General features: G+C 46.7%; 1 protein-coding gene across 1 annotated transcript in view; it reads left to right on the forward strand.

Moving 5' to 3' along the window:
• si:dkey-215k6.1 (transmembrane protein 132C) overlaps positions 1–20,103 on the forward strand; it is a 157,036-nt gene extending 136,933 nt beyond the window's left edge. Inside the window, exons 8-10 of the mRNA XM_053228728.1 lie at positions 10,914–11,187; positions 12,355–12,546; positions 15,480–20,103. Coding sequence (XP_053084703.1) covers positions 10,914–11,187; positions 12,355–12,546; positions 15,480–16,535 — 1,522 coding nt within the window. The 3' untranslated portion in view covers positions 16,536–20,103. The remainder of the gene's footprint in view (positions 1–10,913; positions 11,188–12,354; positions 12,547–15,479) is intronic.
• Positions 20,104–20,413: the final 310 nt, after the last annotated feature.

The following is a 20,413-nucleotide window of genomic DNA, read 5'->3' on the forward strand; positions in this document are numbered from 1 at the left end:
GCGTGTCTGTGTGGAATATGTGCGTGTCGGTGATGAATATGTGCGTGTCGGTGATGAATATGTGCGTGTCGGTGATGAATATGTGCGTGTCGGTGATGAATATGTGTGTGTCGGTGTGGAATATGAGCGTGTCGGTGATGAATATGTGCGTGTCGGTGATGAATATGAGCGTGTCGGTGATGAATATGTGTGTGTCGGTGATGAATATGTGTGTGTCGGTGTCGAATATGTGCGTGTCGGTGATGAATACGAGCGTGTCGGTGATGAATATGTGCGTGTCGGTGTTGAATATGAGCGTGTCGGTGATGAATATGTGTGTGTCGGTGTCGAATATGAGCGTGTCGGTGTCGAATATGTGCGTGTCGGTGATGAATATGTGTGTGTCGGTGATGAATATGTGCGTGTCGGTGATGAATATGAGCGTGTCGGTGATGAATATGTGCGTGTCGGTGTCGAATATGTGTGTGTCGGTGTCGAATATGTGCGTGTCGGTGATGAATATGTGTGTGTCGGTGATGAATATGTGCGTGTCGGTGATGAATATGAGCGTGTCGGTGTGGAATATGAGCGTGTCGGTGATGAATATGTGCGTGTCGGTGATGAATATGTGCGTGTCTGTGTGGAATATGTGCGTGTCGGTGATGAATATGTGTGTGTCGGTGTTGAATATGAGCGTGTCGGTGATGAATATGTGCGTGTCGGTGATGAATATGTGCGTGTCGGTGTGGAATATGAGCGTGTCGGTGTGGAATATGTGCGTGTCGGTGTCGAATATGTGCGTGTCGGTGATGAATATGTGCGTGTCGGTGTTGAATATGAGCGTGTCGGTGATGAATATGTGTGTGTCGGTGATGAATATGTGTGTGTCGGTGTCGAATATGTGCGTGTCGGTGATGAATATGAGCGTGTCGGTGATGAATATGTGCGTGTCGGTGTTGAATATGAGCGTGTCGGTGATGAATATGTGTGTGTCGGTGTGGAATATGTGCGTGTCGGTGTCGAATATGTGCGTGTCGGTGTCGAATATGTGCGTGTCGGTGATGAATATGTGCGTGTCGGTGTGGAATATGTGCGTGTCGGTGTGGAATATGTGCGTGTCGGTGATGAATATGAGCGTGTCGGTGATGAATATGTGCGTGTCGGTGTTGAATATGAGCGTGTCGGTGATGAATATGTGTGTGTCGGTGTTGAATATGTGCGTGTCGGTGATGAATATGTGCGTGTCGGTGTTGAATATGAGCGTGTCGGTGATGAATATGTGCGTGTCGGTGATGAATATGTGCGTGTCGGTGTGGAATATGTGCGTGTCGGTGTCGAATATGTGCGTGTCGGTGTGGAATATGTGCGTGTCGGTGATGAATATGAGCGTGTCGGTGATGAATATGTGCGTGTCGGTGTGGAATATGTGCGTGTCGGTGTGGAATATGTGCGTGTCGGTGATGAATATGTGCGTGTCTGTGTGGAATATGTGCGTGTCGGTGTTGAATATGTGCGTGTCGGTGATGAATATGTGCGTGTCGGTGTGGAATATGTGCGTGTCGGTGTCGAATATGTGCGTGTCGGTGATGAATATGTGCGTGTCGGTGTGGAATATGAGTGTGTCGGTGTGGAATATGTGCGTGTCGGTGTGGAATATGTGCGTGTCGGTGATGAATATGAGCGTGTCGGTGATGAATATGTGCGTGTCGGTGTTGAATATGAGCGTGTCGGTGATGAATATGTGCGCGTCGGTGTTGAATATGAGCGTGTCGGTGTTGAATATGTGTGTGTCGGTGTCGAATATGTGCGTGTCGGTGATGAATATGTGTGTGTCGGTGATGAATATGTGCGTGTCGGTGTTGAATATGTGCGTGTCGGTGTCGAATATGAGCGTGTCGGTGTCGAATATGAGCGTGTCGGTGTCGAATATGTGCGTGTCGGTGATGAATATGTGCGTGTCGGTGATGAATATGTGCGTGTCGGTGTTGAATATCAGCGTGTCGGTGTTGAATATGTGTGTGTCGGTGTTAAATATGTGTGTGTCGGTGTGGAATATGAGCGCGTCGGTGATGAATATGTGCGTGTCGGTGATGAATATGTGCGTGTCGGTGTGGAATATGAGCGTGTCGGTGATGAATATGTGCGTGTCGGTGTGGAATATGTGCGTGTCGGTGATGAATATGTGCGTGTCGGTGATGAATATGTGCGTGTCGGTGATGAATATGTGTGTGTCGGTGATGAATATGTGTGTGTCGGTGTGGAATATGAGCGTGCCGGTGATGAATATGTGCGTGTCGGTGTTGAATATGAGCGTGTCGGTGATGAATATGTGCGTGTCGGTGTGGAATATGTGCGTGTCGGTGTCGAATATGTGCGTGTCGGTGATGAATATGTGCGTGTCGGTGTGGAATATGTGCGTGTCGGTGTTGAATATGTGCGTGTCGGTGATGAATATGTGCGTGTCGGTGTGGAATATGAGCGTGTCGGTGATGAATATGTGCGTGTCGGTGTGGAATATGTGCGTGTCGGTGTCGAATATGTGCGTGTCGGTGTCGAATATGTGCGTGTCGGTGATGAATATGTGCGTGTCGGTGTGGAATATGAGCGTGTCGGTGATGAATATGTGTGTGTCGGTGTTGAATATGTGCGCGTCGGTGTTGAATATGTGCGCGTCGGTGTTGAATATGTGCGTGTCGGTGATGAATATGTGTGTGTCGGTGTCGAATATGTGCGTGTCGGTGTCGAATATGTGCGTGTCGGTGTTGAACATGAGCGCGTCTGTGTGGAATATGTGTGCGTCGGTGTCGAATATCAGTGTCGGTGTCGAATATGAGCGTGTCGGTGTCGAATATGTGCGTGTCGGTGATGAATATGTGCGTGTCGGTGATGAATATGTGCGTGTCGGTGTTGAATATGAGCGTGTCGGTGTTGAACATGAGCGCGTCGGTGTGGAATATGTGTGCGTCGGTGTCGAATATCAGTGTCGGTGTCGAATATGAGCGTGTCGGTGTCGAATATGTGCGTGTCGGTGTCGAATATGTGCGCGTCGGTGTCGAATATGAGCGTGTCGGTGTCGAATATGTGCGTGTCGGTGTCGAATATGTGTGTGTCGGTGTCGAATATGTGTGTGTCGGTGTTGAATATGTGCGTGTCGGTGTTGAATATGTGCGTGTCGGTGTGGAATATGTGCGTGTCGGTGTCGAATATGTGCGTGTCGGTGATGAATATGTGCGTGTCGGTGATGAATATGTGCGTGTCGGTGATGAATATGTGCGTGTCGGTGTGGAATATGAGCGTGTCGGTGATGAATATGTGCGTGTCGGTGATGAATATGTGCGTGTCGGTGATGAATATGTGCGTGTCGGTGTGGAATATGAGCGTGTCGGTGATGATTATGTGTGTGTCGGTGTCGAATATGAGCGTGTCGGTGATGAATATGTGCGTGTCGGTGTCGAATATGTGCGTGTCGGTGTCGAATATGTGCGTGTCGGTGTCGAATATGTGCGTGTCGGTGTGGAATATGTGCGTGTCGGTGTCGAATATGTGCGTGTCGGTGTCGAATATGTGCGTGTCGGTGATGAATATGTGCGTGTCGGTGTGGAATATGAGCGTGTCGGTGATGAATATGTGTGTGTCGGTGTGGAATATGAGCGTGTCGGTGATGAATATGTGCGTGTCGGTGTGGAATATGAGCGTGTCGGTGATGAATATGTGTGTGTCGGTGTCGAATATGTGCGTGTCGGTGATGAATATGTGCGTGTCGGTGTGGAATATGAGCGTGTCGGTGATGAATATGTGCGTGTCGGTGTGGAATATGAGCGTGTCGGTGATGAATATGTGTGTGTCGGTGTCGAATATGTGCGTGTCGGTGATGAATATGTGCGTGTCGGTGTGGAATATGAGCGTGTCGGTGATGAATATGTGTGTGTCGGTGTTGAATATGTGCGCGTCGGTGTTGAATATGTGCGTGTCGGTGTTGAATATGTGCGTGTCGGTGATGAATATGTGCGTGTCGGTGTCGAATATGTGCGTGTCGGTGTCGAATATGTGCGTGTCGGTGATGAATATGTGCGTGTCGGTGATGAATATGTGCGTGTCGGTGTGGAATATGAGCGTGTCGGTGTTGAATATGAGCGTGTCGGTGATGAATATGTGCGTGTCGGTGATGAATATGTGTGTGTCGGTGTTGAATATGAGCGTGTCGGTGATGAATATGTGTGTGTCGGTGATGAATATGTGCGTGTCGGTGATGAATATGTGCGTGTCGGTGTGGAATATGAGCGTGCCGGTGATGAATATGTGCGTGTCGGTGTGGAATATGAGCGTGCCGGTGATGAATATGTGTGTGTCGGTGATGAATATGTGCGTGTCGGTGATGAATATGTGCGTGTCGGTGTGGAATATGAGCGTGCCGGTGATGAATATGTGCGTGTCGGTGTTGAATATGAGCGTGTCGGTGATGAATATGTGTGTGTCGGTGATGAATATGTGTGTGTCGGTGTCGAATATGTGCGTGTCGGTGATGAATATGAGCGTGTCGGTGATGAATATGTGCGTGTCGGTGTCGAATATGAGCGTGTCGGTGATGAATATGTGTGTGTCGGTGTGGAATATGTGCGTGTCGGTGTCGAATATGTGCGTGTCGGTGATGAATATGTGCGTGTCGGTGTGGAATATGTGCGTGTCGGTGTGGAATATGTGCGTGTCGGTGATGAATATGAGCGTGTCGGTGATGAATATGTGCGTGTCGGTGTTGAATATGAGCGTGTCGGTGATGAATATGTGTGTGTCGGTGTTGAATATGTGCGTGTCGGTGTTGAATATGTGTGTGTCGGTGTGGAATATGTGCGTGTCGGTGTCGAATATGTGCGTGTCGGTGATGAATATGTGCGTGTCTGTGTGGAATATGTGCGTGTCGGTGTTGAATATGTGCGTGTCGGTGATGAATATGTGCGTGTCGGTGTGGAATATGTGCGTGTCGGTGTCGAATATGTGCGTGTCGGTGTGGAATATGTGCGTGTCGGTGATGAATATGAGCGTGTCGGTGATGAATATGTGCGTGTCGGTGTTGAATATGAGCGTGTCGGTGATGAATATGTGTGTGTCGGTGTTGAATATGTGCGTGTCGGTGTTGAATATGTGCGTGTCGGTGTGGAATATGTGCGTGTCGGTGTCGAATATGTGCGTGTCGGTGATGAATATGTGCGTGTCGGTGATGAATATGTGCGTGTCGGTGATGAATATGTGCGTGTCGGTGTGGAATATGTGTGTGTCGGTGTCGAATATGAGCGTGTCGGTGTCGAATATGTGTGTGTCGGTGTCGAATATGAGCGTGTCGGTGATGAATATGTGTGTGTCGGTGTCGAATATGAGCGTGTCGGTGTCGAATATGTGTGTGTCGGTGTCGAATATGTGCGTGTCGGTGTCGAATATGAGCGTGTCGGTGTCGAATATGAGCGTGTCGGTGTCGAATATGAGCGTGTCGGTGTCGAATATGTGCGTGTCGGTGTGGAATATGAGCGTGTCGGTGATGAATATGTGCGTGTCGGTGTCGAATATGTGTGTGTCGGTGATGAATATGTGCGTGTCGGTGATGAATATGTGTGTGTCGGTGTCGAATATGAGCGTGTCGGTGTCGAATATGAGCGTGTCGGTGTCGAATATGTGCGTGTCGGTGTGGAATATGAGCGTGTCGGTGATGAATATGTGCGTGTCGGTGTCGAATATGTGTGTGTCGGTGATGAATATGTGCGTGTCGGTGATGAATATGTGTGTGTCGGTGTCGAATATGAGCGTGTCGGTGTCGAATATGTGTGTGTCGGTGTCGAATATGAGCGTGTCGGTGATGAATATGTGTGTGTCGGTGTCGAATATGTGCGTGTCGGTGTCGAATATGTGCGTGTCGGTGTCGAATATGTGCGTGTCGGTGTGGAATATGTGCGTGTCGGTGTTGAATATGTGCGTGTCGGTAATGAATATGTGCGTGTCGGTGATGAATATGTGCGTGTCTGTGTGGAATATGTGCGTGTCGGTGTGGAATATGTGCGTGTCGGTGATGAATATGAGCGTGTCGGTGATGAATATGTGCGTGTCGGTGTTGAATATGAGCGTGTCGGTGATGAATATGTGTGTGTCGGTGTTGAATATGTGCGTGTCGGTGTTGAATATGTGCGTGTCGGTGTGGAATATGTGCGTGTCGGTGTCGAATATGTGCGTGTCGGTGATGAATATGTGCGTGTCGGTGATGAATATGTGCGTGTCGGTGATGAATATGTGCGTGTCGGTGATGAATATGTGCGTGTCGGTGTGGAATATGTGCGTGTCGGTGTCGAATATGAGCGTGTCGGTGTCGAATATGTGTGTGTCGGTGTCGAATATGAGCGTGTCGGTGATGAATATGTGTGTGTCGGTGTCGAATATGTGCGTGTCGGTGTCGAATATGTGCGTGTCGGTGTCGAATATGTGCGTGTCGGTGTGGAATATGTGCGTGTCGGTGTCGAATATGTGCGTGTCGGTGTCGAATATGAGCGTGTCGGTGATGAATATGTGCGTGTCGGTGATGAATATGTGCGTGTCGGTGTGGAATATGAGCGTGCCGGTGATGAATATGTGCGTGTCGGTTTCGAATATGAGCGTGTCGGTGTCGAATATGTGTGTGTCGGTGTTGAATATGTGTGTGTCGGTGTCGAATATGTGCGTGTCGGTGATGAATATGTGTGTGTCGGTGTCGAATATGAGCGTGTCGGTGTCGAATATGTGCGTGTCGGTGATGAATATGTGCGTGTCGGTGATGAATATGAGCGTGTCGGTGTTGAACATGAGCGCGTCTGTGTGGAATATGTGTGCGTCGGTGTCGAATATCAGTGTCGGTGTCGAATATGAGCGTGTCGGTGTCGAATATGTGCGTGTCGGTGATGAATATGTGCGTGTCGGTGTTGAATATGAGCGTGTCGGTGTCGAATATGTGCGTGTCGGTGATGAATATGTGTGTGTCGGTGTCGAATATGTGCGTGTCTGTGTGGAATATGTGTGCGTCGGTGTCGAATATCAGTGTCGGTGTCGAATATGAGCGTGTCGGTGTCGAATATGTGCGTGTCGGTGTCGAATATGTGCGCGTCGGTGTCGAATATGAGCGTGTCGGTGTCGAATATGTGCGTGTCGGTGTCGAATATGTGTGTGTCGGTGTCGAATATGTGTGTGTCGGTGTTGAATATGTGCGTGTCGGTGTCGAATATGAGCGTGTCGGTGTCGAATATGAGCGTGTCGGTGTCGAATATGTGCGTGTCGGTGATGAATATGTGCGTGTCGGTGTTGAATATCAGCGTGTCGGTGTTGAATATGTGTGTGTCGGTGTTAAATATGTGTGTGTCGGTGTGGAATATGAGCGCGTCGGTGATGAATATGTGCGTGTCGGTGATGAATGTGTGCGTGTCGGTGTGGAATATGTGCGTGTCGGTGTCGAATATGAGCGCGTCGGTGTGGAATATGTGTGCGTCGGTGTCGAATATCAGTGTCGGTGTCGAATATGAGCGTGTCGGTGTCGAATATGTGCGTGTCGGTGATGAATATGTGCGTGTCGGTGATGAATATGAGCGTGTCGGTGTGGAATATGAGCGTGTCGGTGATGAATATGTGCGTGTCGGTGATGAATATGTGCGTGTCTGTGTGGAATATGTGCGTGTCGGTGATGAATATGTGCGTGTCGGTGATGAATATGTGCGTGTCGGTGATGAATATGTGCGTGTCGGTGATGAATATGTGTGTGTCGGTGTGGAATATGAGCGTGTCGGTGATGAATATGTGCGTGTCGGTGATGAATATGAGCGTGTCGGTGATGAATATGTGTGTGTCGGTGATGAATATGTGTGTGTCGGTGTCGAATATGTGCGTGTCGGTGATGAATACGAGCGTGTCGGTGATGAATATGTGCGTGTCGGTGTTGAATATGAGCGTGTCGGTGATGAATATGTGTGTGTCGGTGTCGAATATGAGCGTGTCGGTGTCGAATATGTGCGTGTCGGTGATGAATATGTGTGTGTCGGTGATGAATATGTGCGTGTCGGTGATGAATATGAGCGTGTCGGTGATGAATATGTGCGTGTCGGTGTCGAATATGTGCGTGTCGGTGTCGAATATGTGCGTGTCGGTGATGAATATGTGTGTGTCGGTGATGAATATGTGCGTGTCGGTGATGAATATGAGCGTGTCGGTGTGGAATATGAGCGTGTCGGTGATGAATATGTGCGTGTCGGTGATGAATATGTGCCTGTCTGTGTGGAATATGTGCGTGTCGGTGATGAATATGTGTGTGTCGGTGTTGAATATGAGCGTGTCGGTGATGAATATGTGCGTGTCGGTGATGAATATGTGCGTGTCGGTGTGGAATATGAGCGTGCCGGTGATGAATATGTGCGTGTCGGTGTTGAATATGAGCGTGTCGGTGATGAATATGTGTGTGTCGGTGATGAATATGTGTGTGTCGGTGTCGAATATGTGCGTGTCGGTGATGAATATGAGCGTGTCGGTGATGAATATGTGCGTGTCGGTGTTGAATATGAGCGTGTCGGTGATGAATATGTGTGTGTCGGTGTGGAATATGTGCGTGTCGGTGTCGAATATGTGCGTGTCGGTGTCGAATATGTGCGTGTCGGTGATGAATATGTGCGTGTCGGTGTGGAATATGTGCGTGTCGGTGTGGAATATGTGCGTGTCGGTGATGAATATGAGCGTGTCGGTGATGAATATGTGCGTGTCGGTGTTGAATATGAGCGTGTCGGTGATGAATATGTGTGTGTCGGTGTTGAATATGTGCGTGTCGGTGATGAATATGTGTGTGTCGGTGTTGAATATGAGCGTGTCGGTGATGAATATGTGCGTGTCGGTGATGAATATGTGCGTGTCGGTGTGGAATATGTGCGTGTCGGTGTCGAATATGTGCGTGTCGGTGTGGAATATGTGCGTGTCGGTGATGAATATGAGCGTGTCGGTGATGAATATGTGCGTGTCGGTGTGGAATATGTGCGTGTCGGTGTGGAATATGTGCGTGTCGGTGATGAATATGTGCGTGTCTGTGTGGAATATGTGCGTGTCGGTGTTGAATATGTGCGTGTCGGTGATGAATATGTGCGTGTCGGTGTGGAATATGTGCGTGTCGGTGTGGAATATGTGCGTGTCGGTGTGGAATATGTGCGTGTCGGTGATGAATATGAGCGTGTCGGTGATGAATATGTGCGTGTCGGTGTTGAATATGAGCGTGTCGGTGATGAATATGTGCGCGTCGGTGTTGAATATGAGCGTGTCGGTGTTGAATATGTGTGTGTCGGTGTCGAATATGTGCGTGTCGGTGATGAATATGTGTGTGTCGGTGATGAATATGTGCGTGTCGGTGTTGAATATGTGCGTGTCGGTGTCGAATATGAGCGTGTCGGTGTCGAATATGAGCGTGTCGGTGTCGAATATGTGCGTGTCGGTGATGAATATGTGCGTGTCGGTGATGAATATGTGCGTGTCGGTGTTGAATATCAGCGTGTCGGTGTTGAATATGTGTGTGTCGGTGTTAAATATGTGTGTGTCGGTGTGGAATATGAGCGCGTCGGTGATGAATATGTGCGTGTCGGTGATGAATGTGTGCGTGTCGGTGTGGAATATGTATGTGTCGGTGTCGAATATGAGCGTGTCGGTGTTGAATATGTGTGCGTCGGTGTTGAATATGTGTGCGTCGGTGATGAATGTGTGCGCGTCGGTGATGAATATGTGCGTGTCGGTGTTGAATATGTGCGTGTCGGTGTGGAATATGTGCGTGTCGGTGTCGAATATGTGCGTGTCGGTGATGAATATGTGCGTGTCGGTGATGAATATGTGCGTGTCGGTGATGAATATGTGCGTGTCGGTGATGAATATGTGCGTGTCGGTGTGGAATATGTGCGTGTCGGTGTCGAATATGTGTGTGTCGGTGTCGAATATGAGCGTGTCGGTGATGAATATGTGTGTGTCGGTGTTGAATATGTGTGCGTCGGTGTTGAATGTGTGCGTGTCGGTGATGAATATGTGCGTGTCGGTGTTGAATATGTGCGTGTCTGTGTTGAATGTGTGCGTGTCGGTGTCGAATATGAGTGTGTCGGTGTCGAATATGAGTGTGTCGGTGTTGAATATGTGTGTGTCTGTGTTGAATGTGTGCGTGTCTGTGTTGAATATGTGTGTGTCGGTGTTGAATGTGTGTGTGTCGGTGTTGAATATGTGTGTGTCGGTGTTGAATATGTGCGCGTCGGTGTTGAATGTGAGCGTGTCGGTGTTGAATGTGAGCGTGTCGGTGTTGAATGTGTGCGCGTCGGTGTTGAATGTGTGTGTGTCGGTGTTGAATATGTGCGCGTCGGTGATGAATATGTGCGTGTCGGTGATGAATATGTGCGTGTCGGTGTTGAATATGTGCGCGTCGGTGTGGAATATGTGCGTGTCGGTGTCGAATATGTGCGTGTCGGTGTTGAATGTGTGCGTGTCTGTGTTGAATATGTGTGTGTCGGTGTTGAATGTGTGCGTGTCTGTGTTGAATATGTGCGTGTCGGTGTTGAATGTGTGCGTGTCTGTGTTGAATATGTGTGTGTCGGTGTTGAATATGTGCGTGTCGGTGTTGAATATGTGTGTGTCTGTGTTGAATGTGTGCGTGTCTGTGTTGAATATGTGCGTGTCGGTGTTGAATATGTGCGCGTCGGTGTTGAATGTGAGCGTGTCGGTGTTGAATGTGAGCGTGTCGGTGTTGAATGTGTGTGTGTCTGTGTTGAATGTGTGCGTGTCTGTGTTGAATATGTGCGTGTCGGTGATGAATATGTGCGTGTCGGTGTTGAATATGTGTGTGTCTGTGTTGAATGTGTGCGTGTCTGTGTTGAATATGTGTGTGTCGGTGTTGAATATGAGTATTTATGTTGAATCCCCTTCAGGCCGACCCGGGACAGTGAGGATGATGATGATGATGAGCGTAAAGGGAAAGGATGCACGCTGCAGTATCAGTACGCTCTTGTTCGGGTTCTCACACACTTTGTGGCAGAACCGAGCGACCCAGCTGATGACCTCATCCACATGCTGGGCTCTGATTGGTCGGCAGACATAACAGACCTGGTACTGGATTTCCTGAAGGTGGAGGACGAGCGAATTGCACGACTCACAGATGGAAGAGTGTTAATGGGGAGGGACCTGGGCATCACCACCATACAGGTACACACACACACACACACATGCACACACACACACATGCACACACACACGCACACACACACACGCACAAACGCTCTCACACTCACACACACACACACACACACACTCGCAAACACTCTCAGACTCACACAAACACTCACAAACACTCTCACACACACACACACACATACTCACAAACACTCTCTCTCACACACACACACACACTCACACACACTCACATGTGATTGGTTCATTCTGAGCGCAGTCACATGCCCCATGATAAAAGGGTGTACATACTTATGCAACTAGGTTATTGTCTGTTTTTTGAACTCCAACAAGCACAACTTTCACAAACAGGAAGCTAATTAGCATAAATCTACACCTTCATATTCGCTTCACTCGTCTTTCAGCTCGACTCTTTCACCTCTTCGCACACCAGACTGTTACACGTTTAAAGTGTTTAACGCTAACAGACGAGCTAGAGATCATTACAGACGGAAGAATTTAACATCCTAATTAGTATTTAGTCAGGAGTCCTGAAGAAAACGTAAATGTTCTGCGGTGTTCGGGGTTCAGCAGCTCGGAGAGTGAAAGAGTTTCAGAGTTTTAATTTAGTTTTAAATTAGTTTGAATTTTGGGATTGAAGAAGGAAGTCACAGGGCTGTAGTGACACAGTCGCACAGGAATGTCTCACCTGAACGAGTGTTAATGAGATAATACCAATTAAAGCTGTAGTACTCCGCCCCCCCCAAACCCCCCCCCCCCCCCCCCACACACACACACGTCTAGTTGTGTGTGTTATTTTTATCTGTTTGAAGTTGATCTGCATGTGTGTGTTCTACACTGTGTTTAAATGATCACTGTTTATTATTGAGTATTAAAAATGATTATTGTATCAAAAAGATAAGAAAGATGTGTGTCAGTAAATAGGGCGTGGCCTAATATTCTAATGAGCCCACTTGATTGACACGTCTCTGTCTGAGACTCCGCCTGTGATGACACTAAAGCAGGCGTCTGAATTTGATCTGAACTTTGTTTGCTTTGGAAAATGACACTGATGTAAATATTTGTGCGTTCTTTCTGCCACGTGTACCGAGAACCTCTTTTTGAGATCTTGTCATTCTTTTGTGTTATTTATTCATTAATGTGAAGTATAACTGTATGTTTTATATATATTTTTATTCGCAGGTGATCTCTCCTCTGTCGGACTCGATCCTGGCTGAGAGGACGATCACGGTGCTGGATGATAAAGTCAGCGTCTCTGATCTCATCGTTCAGATCGTCGGCTCTCTTTCTGTGTCCCTTCAACTCAGTGCACAACACAATAACGCCATTTATATCACTGCTACTGCTAACGACCTGCTGCACACACACAAACAGGTAACACACACACACACAGGTAACACACACACACACACACACACAAACAGGTAACACACACACACACACACACACAGGTAACACACACACACACACACAGGTAACACACACACACACACACACACACACAGGTAACACACACACACACAGGTAACAAACACACACACACACACACAAACAGGTAACACACACACACACACAGGTAACACACACACAAACAGGTAACACACACACACACACAGGTAACACACACACACACACACAGGTAACACACACACACACACAGGTAACAAACACACACACACACACACAAACAGGTAACACACACACACACACAGGTAACACACACACAAACAGGTAACACACACACACAGGTAACACACACACACACAGGTAACACACACACACACACACACAGGTAACACACACACACAGGTAACACACACACACAAACAGGTAACACACACACACACACAGGTAACACACACACACAAACAGTTAACACACACACACACACACAGGTAACACACACACAAACAGGTAACACACACACACACACAGGTAACACACACACACACAGGTAACACACACACACACAGGTAACACACACACACACCCACACACACAGGTAACACACACACACAAACAGGTAACACACACACACACAGGTAACACACACACACAGGTAACACACACACACACACACAGGTAACACACACACACACAAACAGGTAACACACACACAGGTAACACACACACACAAACAGGTAACACACACACACACAGGTAACACACACACACAAACAGGTAACACACACACACACAGGTAACACACACACACACACACACAGGTAACACACACACACACACACAAACAGGTAACACACACTCACACACACACACGCAAACAGGTAACACACACACACAAACAGGTAACACACACACACACTCACACACACACACATATATAAATGAGCCCAAAATGTGGAAGTGAGTGTGAAAATGTCCCGTGAGCCTTATAGGAAGTTTTTAGCTTGAGTCCGCATTCTGGGCTGGTCTGGGGGCGGGGCTTATGATCACAGGTTTGCAGTGGGACGGGAGAACCAGCAGGCTGTAGGAGCTATGGTAGGATATTCATCAGGGTAGGAAGAGAGTGCAGTCTCTTGACTGAACCTTGGAATTGATCAAACCGGATAAATTATGTTTATGATAAAATGATGTTAAAGTGAAGAAAAAGTGATCATGACTTGGCGAGGAGTGAATCCTCAAACCATCTGTAAGTCCTACAAAATATTCAGGGCTTCCTCCAACCAGCCACTCCAAAACCTGCCTGATGGCATGGAGTTCCTGGTTACCGAAATTACTCCTCTCACACGCTTTTTCTGGATCTAAGGCCTGAGTATGTTTACAGGATTTCGAGTGTGAGCAGATTGCCCATGTGTCGAGTCTGAACCTTTTCTGTTTTTCACACTGCACGTAATTAAACAAACCAGCTAGAAAACTTTGTCTGAGGGGCATGTAGGGCTGAAATCATCCTCATAAAACTCTGATCAGAAATACAGCGACAGAAAAAGTTAAACAAACCTTTACCAAGTGTGTGGAGAACCAGAAAATAACCCAAACACGGAGAACATGGAGATCACGGAGAACATGTAGAACATGTAGAACACAGAGAACACAGAGAACACGGAGAACACAGAGAACACGGAGAACACAGAGAACACGTAGAACACGGAGAACATGTAGAACACGGAGAACATGTAGAACATGTAGAACACGGGGAACACGGAGAACACAGAGAACACGTAGAACACGGAGAACATGTAGAACACGGAGAACATGTAGAGCATGTAGAACACGGAGAACATGGAGAACATGTAGAACACAGTGAACATGGAGAACACGGAGAACATGTAGAACATGTAGAACATGTAGAACACAGAGAACACAGTGAACACAGAGAACATGGAGAACACGGAGCCGGTGCTAAATAAATGAATAGATCATAATATACGGTATTAATCTGTTTGAAACATTTTAGCGGAGGCCAAAAAATGGAACTTGCTCCTGTTGTGTGGTTCAGCATTGAATTTATTTGTGATGTCACACTCCACAGTAGCGGTTTATGGCTCATATGAAAGTAGACACTCAGGTCTTTGAGAATTTGGAGTTTTTCAAAAGTATTTCTTTTTTTTTTTAACTAGCTTACTAGGTTTAAATGTTATAATTTTATTGTGTCAGTTGTATACAGTGTTTTACTATTAAAAAAGCTTGAGGTGTTTGTTTTATCTCAGTGTTATTAGATGTGAATTGTTTGCCCAGCAGGGGGCGCACACCCCTCCACCTTCCCATCACCCTGCTCACCTCAACTAAACACAGAGTCAAGATACTCTACACACAGAAACCCAACAGTGTCCTGATTAATCTTATAACAGATTTCGCAGCGATAAAATAATTCATTTGTTTATACGGATGGAAAATGTCTGATAAGTCGATTTCCGTTCCGCCGGCGGTGTACGCCAGTGTACTGCAAGAAAGGGTTAAAACATTTTGTGTGTCGCATCCAGAGTTTACTTTATTTTCTCTTTTTGAACACATGGCATTTGTGCAGCACTACAGCTTTGTCATGTGGCTCAGTTTATCAGTTTACATCTACTGAAAATAACGCTACAACCCAAAACACATGAATACTTGGGACGAATCCTTCAATTCAGAGTCGAATCAGTTTCTCACTAGAGTTCATTGGGAAGCAGACCGAGATCACTCAGATGCTCTCAGACCCGAGTCTCATTGCTGAGTTCTCACTTGACTAAAGAACCACACTGAGGGGGAGAACACACCAGGGTTCTACTCAAACACACTACACACTGTGACACCTGATTACCAGAACCAGATTATCAGGTTCAACATTTCTCTGTCTCTCCTTCTTACAGGAAGCAGTAATCAGCGCATGGATTCAATACAGCGACGGCTCTGCGACGCCTCTCGACATCTACGACCCTAAAGACTTCACGCTAGCTGTGACCTCACTGGATGAGCACGTAGTCTCCACCAATCAGGATCAGCTTCATCCCTGGCCCGTGGTGACTGCCGAGCATGAAGGTCAAGGGTCACTGGTGCGTGTAGAGATGCTGATCTCTGAAACGTGCCAGAAGTCCAAGAGGAAGAGTGTGTTAGCGATGGGAGTTGGAAGTGTTCGGGTTAAATTTGGCCAGGAGGAGAAGAGTAGTGTGCAGGGGGAGGGAGGATACAGCGATTTGGACAATGGCACCAGCGAACATAAACAGGACGTCCAAGTTTTAGAAGAAGATAATGACGACGATGGAGATGGATGGAAGTTCACGAACGCAGAGGAAGTTGCACTTAGGAAGATCAGCGCCACTACAAAGTCAGCCATGACCAATCAGGGGAGCAGTAACGTGGGGGAGGGGCAAATCAATAACCCCATCCAGGATGAGATCCCTAGTGACGAGCTCACTGCAAACCCACGGCGTCTTTCAGACCTCGAGATCGGCATGTACGCGCTGCTCGGCGTCTTCGGCCTCGCCATCCTCGTCTTCCTCATCAACTGCATCAGCTTCGCCTTTCGCTACCGACACAAACAACTTCCTGTTTTGGATCGCGGCACTCTCAACCATGCCCATGACTGGGTGTGGCTTGGGAATGGGGCGGAGCTTCAGGATCGTCATCACGGCGACGCTGAGCTCACAACGACAGCCATCGACCGCAATGAAGGTGTCGAGGAAAGCAAATATCTGCTGAACCTGAATCTGAATGGGGGCGGCTCTCAGAAAAGAAGCTCCACCCACACACAGGAAGGGGTGGAGCCGAGCGTGAAAAAGAGAGTGAAATTCACACCTTTCACAACAGTCATGACGGACGAGAGCACGCCGTACGCTAACGTGATAGGAAACGAAGATGATATAAAGTGGGTGTGTCAGGACGTGGACGTGGGGACGTATATGGAGAGACTGCAAGACAATCTGTGAACAAAGGAATAAAAACAGAGAGAGAGAGAGAGAGAGAGAGAGAGAGGGAACAGACTCAATACAAACTCACCTGTAATGCCTTTGCATGGAGGAGGAAAAATTCATCCAAGGAGCGAGAAAGAAGTAGAAAAAAACATGAAAATAATGAAATGAAAGATGAACAGATAAAAGTTTATTCAATGCCTTTATTTCATAAAGGCAAAAGTGTTAAAGTGGACACTTAAATACACAGAGAGTGAAAAAAGCACAGAGAGATAAAGAAAGAACGACAGAAAGAGAAGAACTAGAATAAAACAGAAAGTCCAAAAGCAACAAAGACAAAGAGAGAGACAGGGGGAGAGAGAGAGAGAGAGAGAGAGAGGGGGAGACAGGAGAGGGAGAGAGAGAGAGAGAGAGACAGGAGAGAGAGAGAGACAGGAGAGAGAGAGAGAGAGAGACAGGAGAGAGAGAGAGAGAGACGGACAGGAGAGAGAGAGAGAGAGAGAGAGAGAGAGACAGGAGAGAGAGAGAGACAGGAGAGAGAGAGAGAGAGAGGAGAGAGAGAGAGAGACAGGAGAGGGAGAGAGGGAGAGAGAGAGACAGGAGAGGGAGAGAGAGAGACAGGAGAGAGAGAGACAGGAGAGAGAGAGAGACAGGAGAGAGAGAGAGAGAGAGAGAGAGACAGGAGAAAGAGAGACAGGAGAGAGAGAGACAGACAGGAGAGGGAGAGAGAGAGAGAGAGAGAGAGAGAGAGAGACAGGAGAGAGAGAGAGAGAGAGAGACAGGAGAGAGAGAGAGAGACAGGAGAGAGGGAGAGAGAGAGACAGGAGAGAGAGAGAGAGAGACAGGAGCGAGAGAGAGAGAGAGAGAGAGACAGGAGAGAGAGAGAGAGACAGGAGAGAGAGAGAGAGACAGGAGAGAGGGAGAGAGAGAGACAGGAGAGAGAGAGAGAGAGAGACAGGAGCGAGAGAGACAGGAGAGAGAGAGAGAGACAGGAGAGAGAGAGAGACAGGAGAGAGAGAGAGAGAGAGAGAGACAGGAGAGAGAGAGAGAGACAGCTGTACAGATGGATTACAGGTCGGAGAGAGCGAGCCACAGGTTGTTATTAAAATTGATTTCTTGTTTCTGTTTTAATTTTGCTTTGGAGTCACTGATTTTGTTGGCTGAAGTCATTTATTTACAGGAAAGTAGGTCAGCTTTAGATCCGAAGCTGCACACTGTTCACTATTGACTGTTCTAGAGTACAGGATATCCCACAATGCACTGCAGCAGGCTAGTGTAGAACACAGTGGAGTATACAGAATAAAGCTACACATTAAGGGAACGTTAAGGATTAATTATTAACAGAAATTCTAAACATAGCTTACGTTGGAGAACTTTCAGACCTCGTCCACGCGTATATGCATCGTTCTGAAAATGTAGATTTTACCTCTGTTTTAAAAAAACACACACCGTGCTTCTGAATCGTAAACACTCACGTGATCACGTGATCACTCCGTGTCCATCCTGCGGTGAGCTAGCACGCTAACACCAGTCACACAGCAGATCTTTTACCAGACCAAAAAAACTCTTGCTAAAATTAGACACGTTTGCGAGCAAAAATTGATTGAGTTATAAAACGTTAAACTGTTGATCGAATAAATTCCCATAATGCACTGTGGTACTTGTAGGGAAAGTGAGTAGGGAGACTGTAAGTGAGTATGTAATCTGTGTATTGAAAATGCCGAATGAATGAAAGGAGGAGAGGAAGATTGACGAGTGATGGAGTGATGGAGTGATGAGAGAAGAAGGATTTCCGTTAATCGATCGGTTTGTTTCACACAACAGCAGCCTGTGTTCAGTACAAACATGTTGCTCTGATCTGAGATCAGCGTTTAATCCACTGAACTGTGTAGCAGCTGATTCACACAGACTGAGCGACTGACTCGGGATCAGTCCGGACCGTAACGAGCTTCCGTACAGAAACCCACACACACACACACACACACACACACACACACACACAGTAGCCATGACGTGTCCACTCTGCGATTATAATCTGTGTAACGAATGTTTAGACCTTTTTTTTTTTTTTTTTTTTTTATCTACACCTGATGTACATGTTCTTTTTACACATCTAAGATCCTGCGCATCACTTCCTGTCGTTTTCTCCTCCCCCTCTTCCTGATTGGTTAATTTATTGAACTTGTTTTTTTCAGGGGAGAGATCGCCCTGCTGAATGCTCAGGTGAAACATATATTCACAAGCGTTAACGTTTAAATGTAGAACTGTAAGAATGCAATATTTATTTGTAAGTGTATTATGGAAAATAATAGGATGTAAATAAAGTGATGACGAACTTCTTGTGAATATTAAAGAGGCGACGCAGTTTGTGTGGTTTACCTGTTAGAAGATTCACTATTTTATCCAAACAACATTTATATCCTTATAAAATAAAATGTTTAGACTGCTCTACAATGTGCTGATAATCAATCTTCACCTAAACATTCATTTATACACATTTAATAATATATGAACACATTTAATATTTATTTATTTATTTATTTATTTATTTATTTATTCACAAACTCCTGTTTTAATTTTGTTTCTGATTTCATCTGTCACTCAGTGTCGACGGTTTAATATTATAGAACTAGAAACTCCTGAAAGTTTCCCTCTCTGTTTGTGTTTCAGTTGGATTTTATGAGAATGTTTGTTCTCGCAGTGTGTGTAAGAAATATTTGATGTTGTTATGATATTTATGTGCATTAGATGAAGAGCTCGAGCTCCTGTGCTGCGGTAAAAAAGGGCGAAATTGCATGTAATGTGCATTAGGGATGTTCTGTTTGGACGGTTTCTGAGAAATTTTCTGTGATGAAGGCCGTCGTTCACCTGCAAATGTGACTTCAAAGCCTGCGCTCTGACGGACGCTCATTTACTCTGCTCTCAGAAATGACTTCCACCGAGCGCAGGACTGACCAATCAGCTTCCAGCACTGAGAGGGAAAAAAACATCGTCCCTTTTTTTTATTTTACTACCATCCTAACGTCCTCCATCACCTCCACTAGAACCTAAAACTCTAACTCAGCTAGCACACTAGCACGCTAACATGCTAATGCTGCCTTCATTGTAATAACGTCACTTCCCACCTTGGCACATTCGACCACGTAAAGCTCATGAACAGCTGCTTTAACTGCACTTTTACAGTCCCAGTTCTGAGGGCTGCTGCTTCTGATCTGCTGCAGAGACCTTCAGACATTCAGGCAGCATTCTGGACTGAACTCCAGCAGACCAAAGCGAGTAGCAGTGCTTCGTACAGTCAGTGTTATAGATCCGAGTGCTGCGTCTGTATACAAACTGATCTCAAGCCAACACTGATATAAACTCATTGAAGTGTAGAGAAGTGCGACTTTACAGTGTTCACGGTGAGAGCGGCCATGTTGATGTGGCGTCACTCTGTGAACGGGGAAGGAACTGGTAGTTGAAAGACGAGTTGAAATTTGACATTGAGGGACGTTTCTGTGGCTTTCTGCAGAATTACAGCTTCACCTCAGACGGAGCGTAAGATGAGGATGAGTCTGGTTCCTCTCAGAGTTTCTTCCTCACCACCGTCACCTCTGGCTTCCTCATTAGGGGTATATTTATACATTTATAAGTTTATAAGTTTAAAATTTATATCCTGAATTTATATGTTTCTCTAAAGCTGCTTTGTGACAGTGGCCATTGTTAAACACGCTATACAGATAAAACTGAATTAAATTGAGCATAACACACCTCCACTAGCACCCTATAACCCTAACTCAACTAGCATGCTAACACTCTAACACACCTCCACTAGCACCCTATAACCCTAACTCAACTAGCATGCTAACACTCTAACACGCCTCCACTAGCACCCTATAACCCTAACTCAGCTAGCA

Source organism: Pangasianodon hypophthalmus, chromosome 24 (genome assembly GCF_027358585.1).
Source record: "Pangasianodon hypophthalmus isolate fPanHyp1 chromosome 24, fPanHyp1.pri, whole genome shotgun sequence".
Lineage (NCBI taxonomy): Eukaryota > Metazoa > Chordata > Actinopteri > Siluriformes > Pangasiidae > Pangasianodon > Pangasianodon hypophthalmus.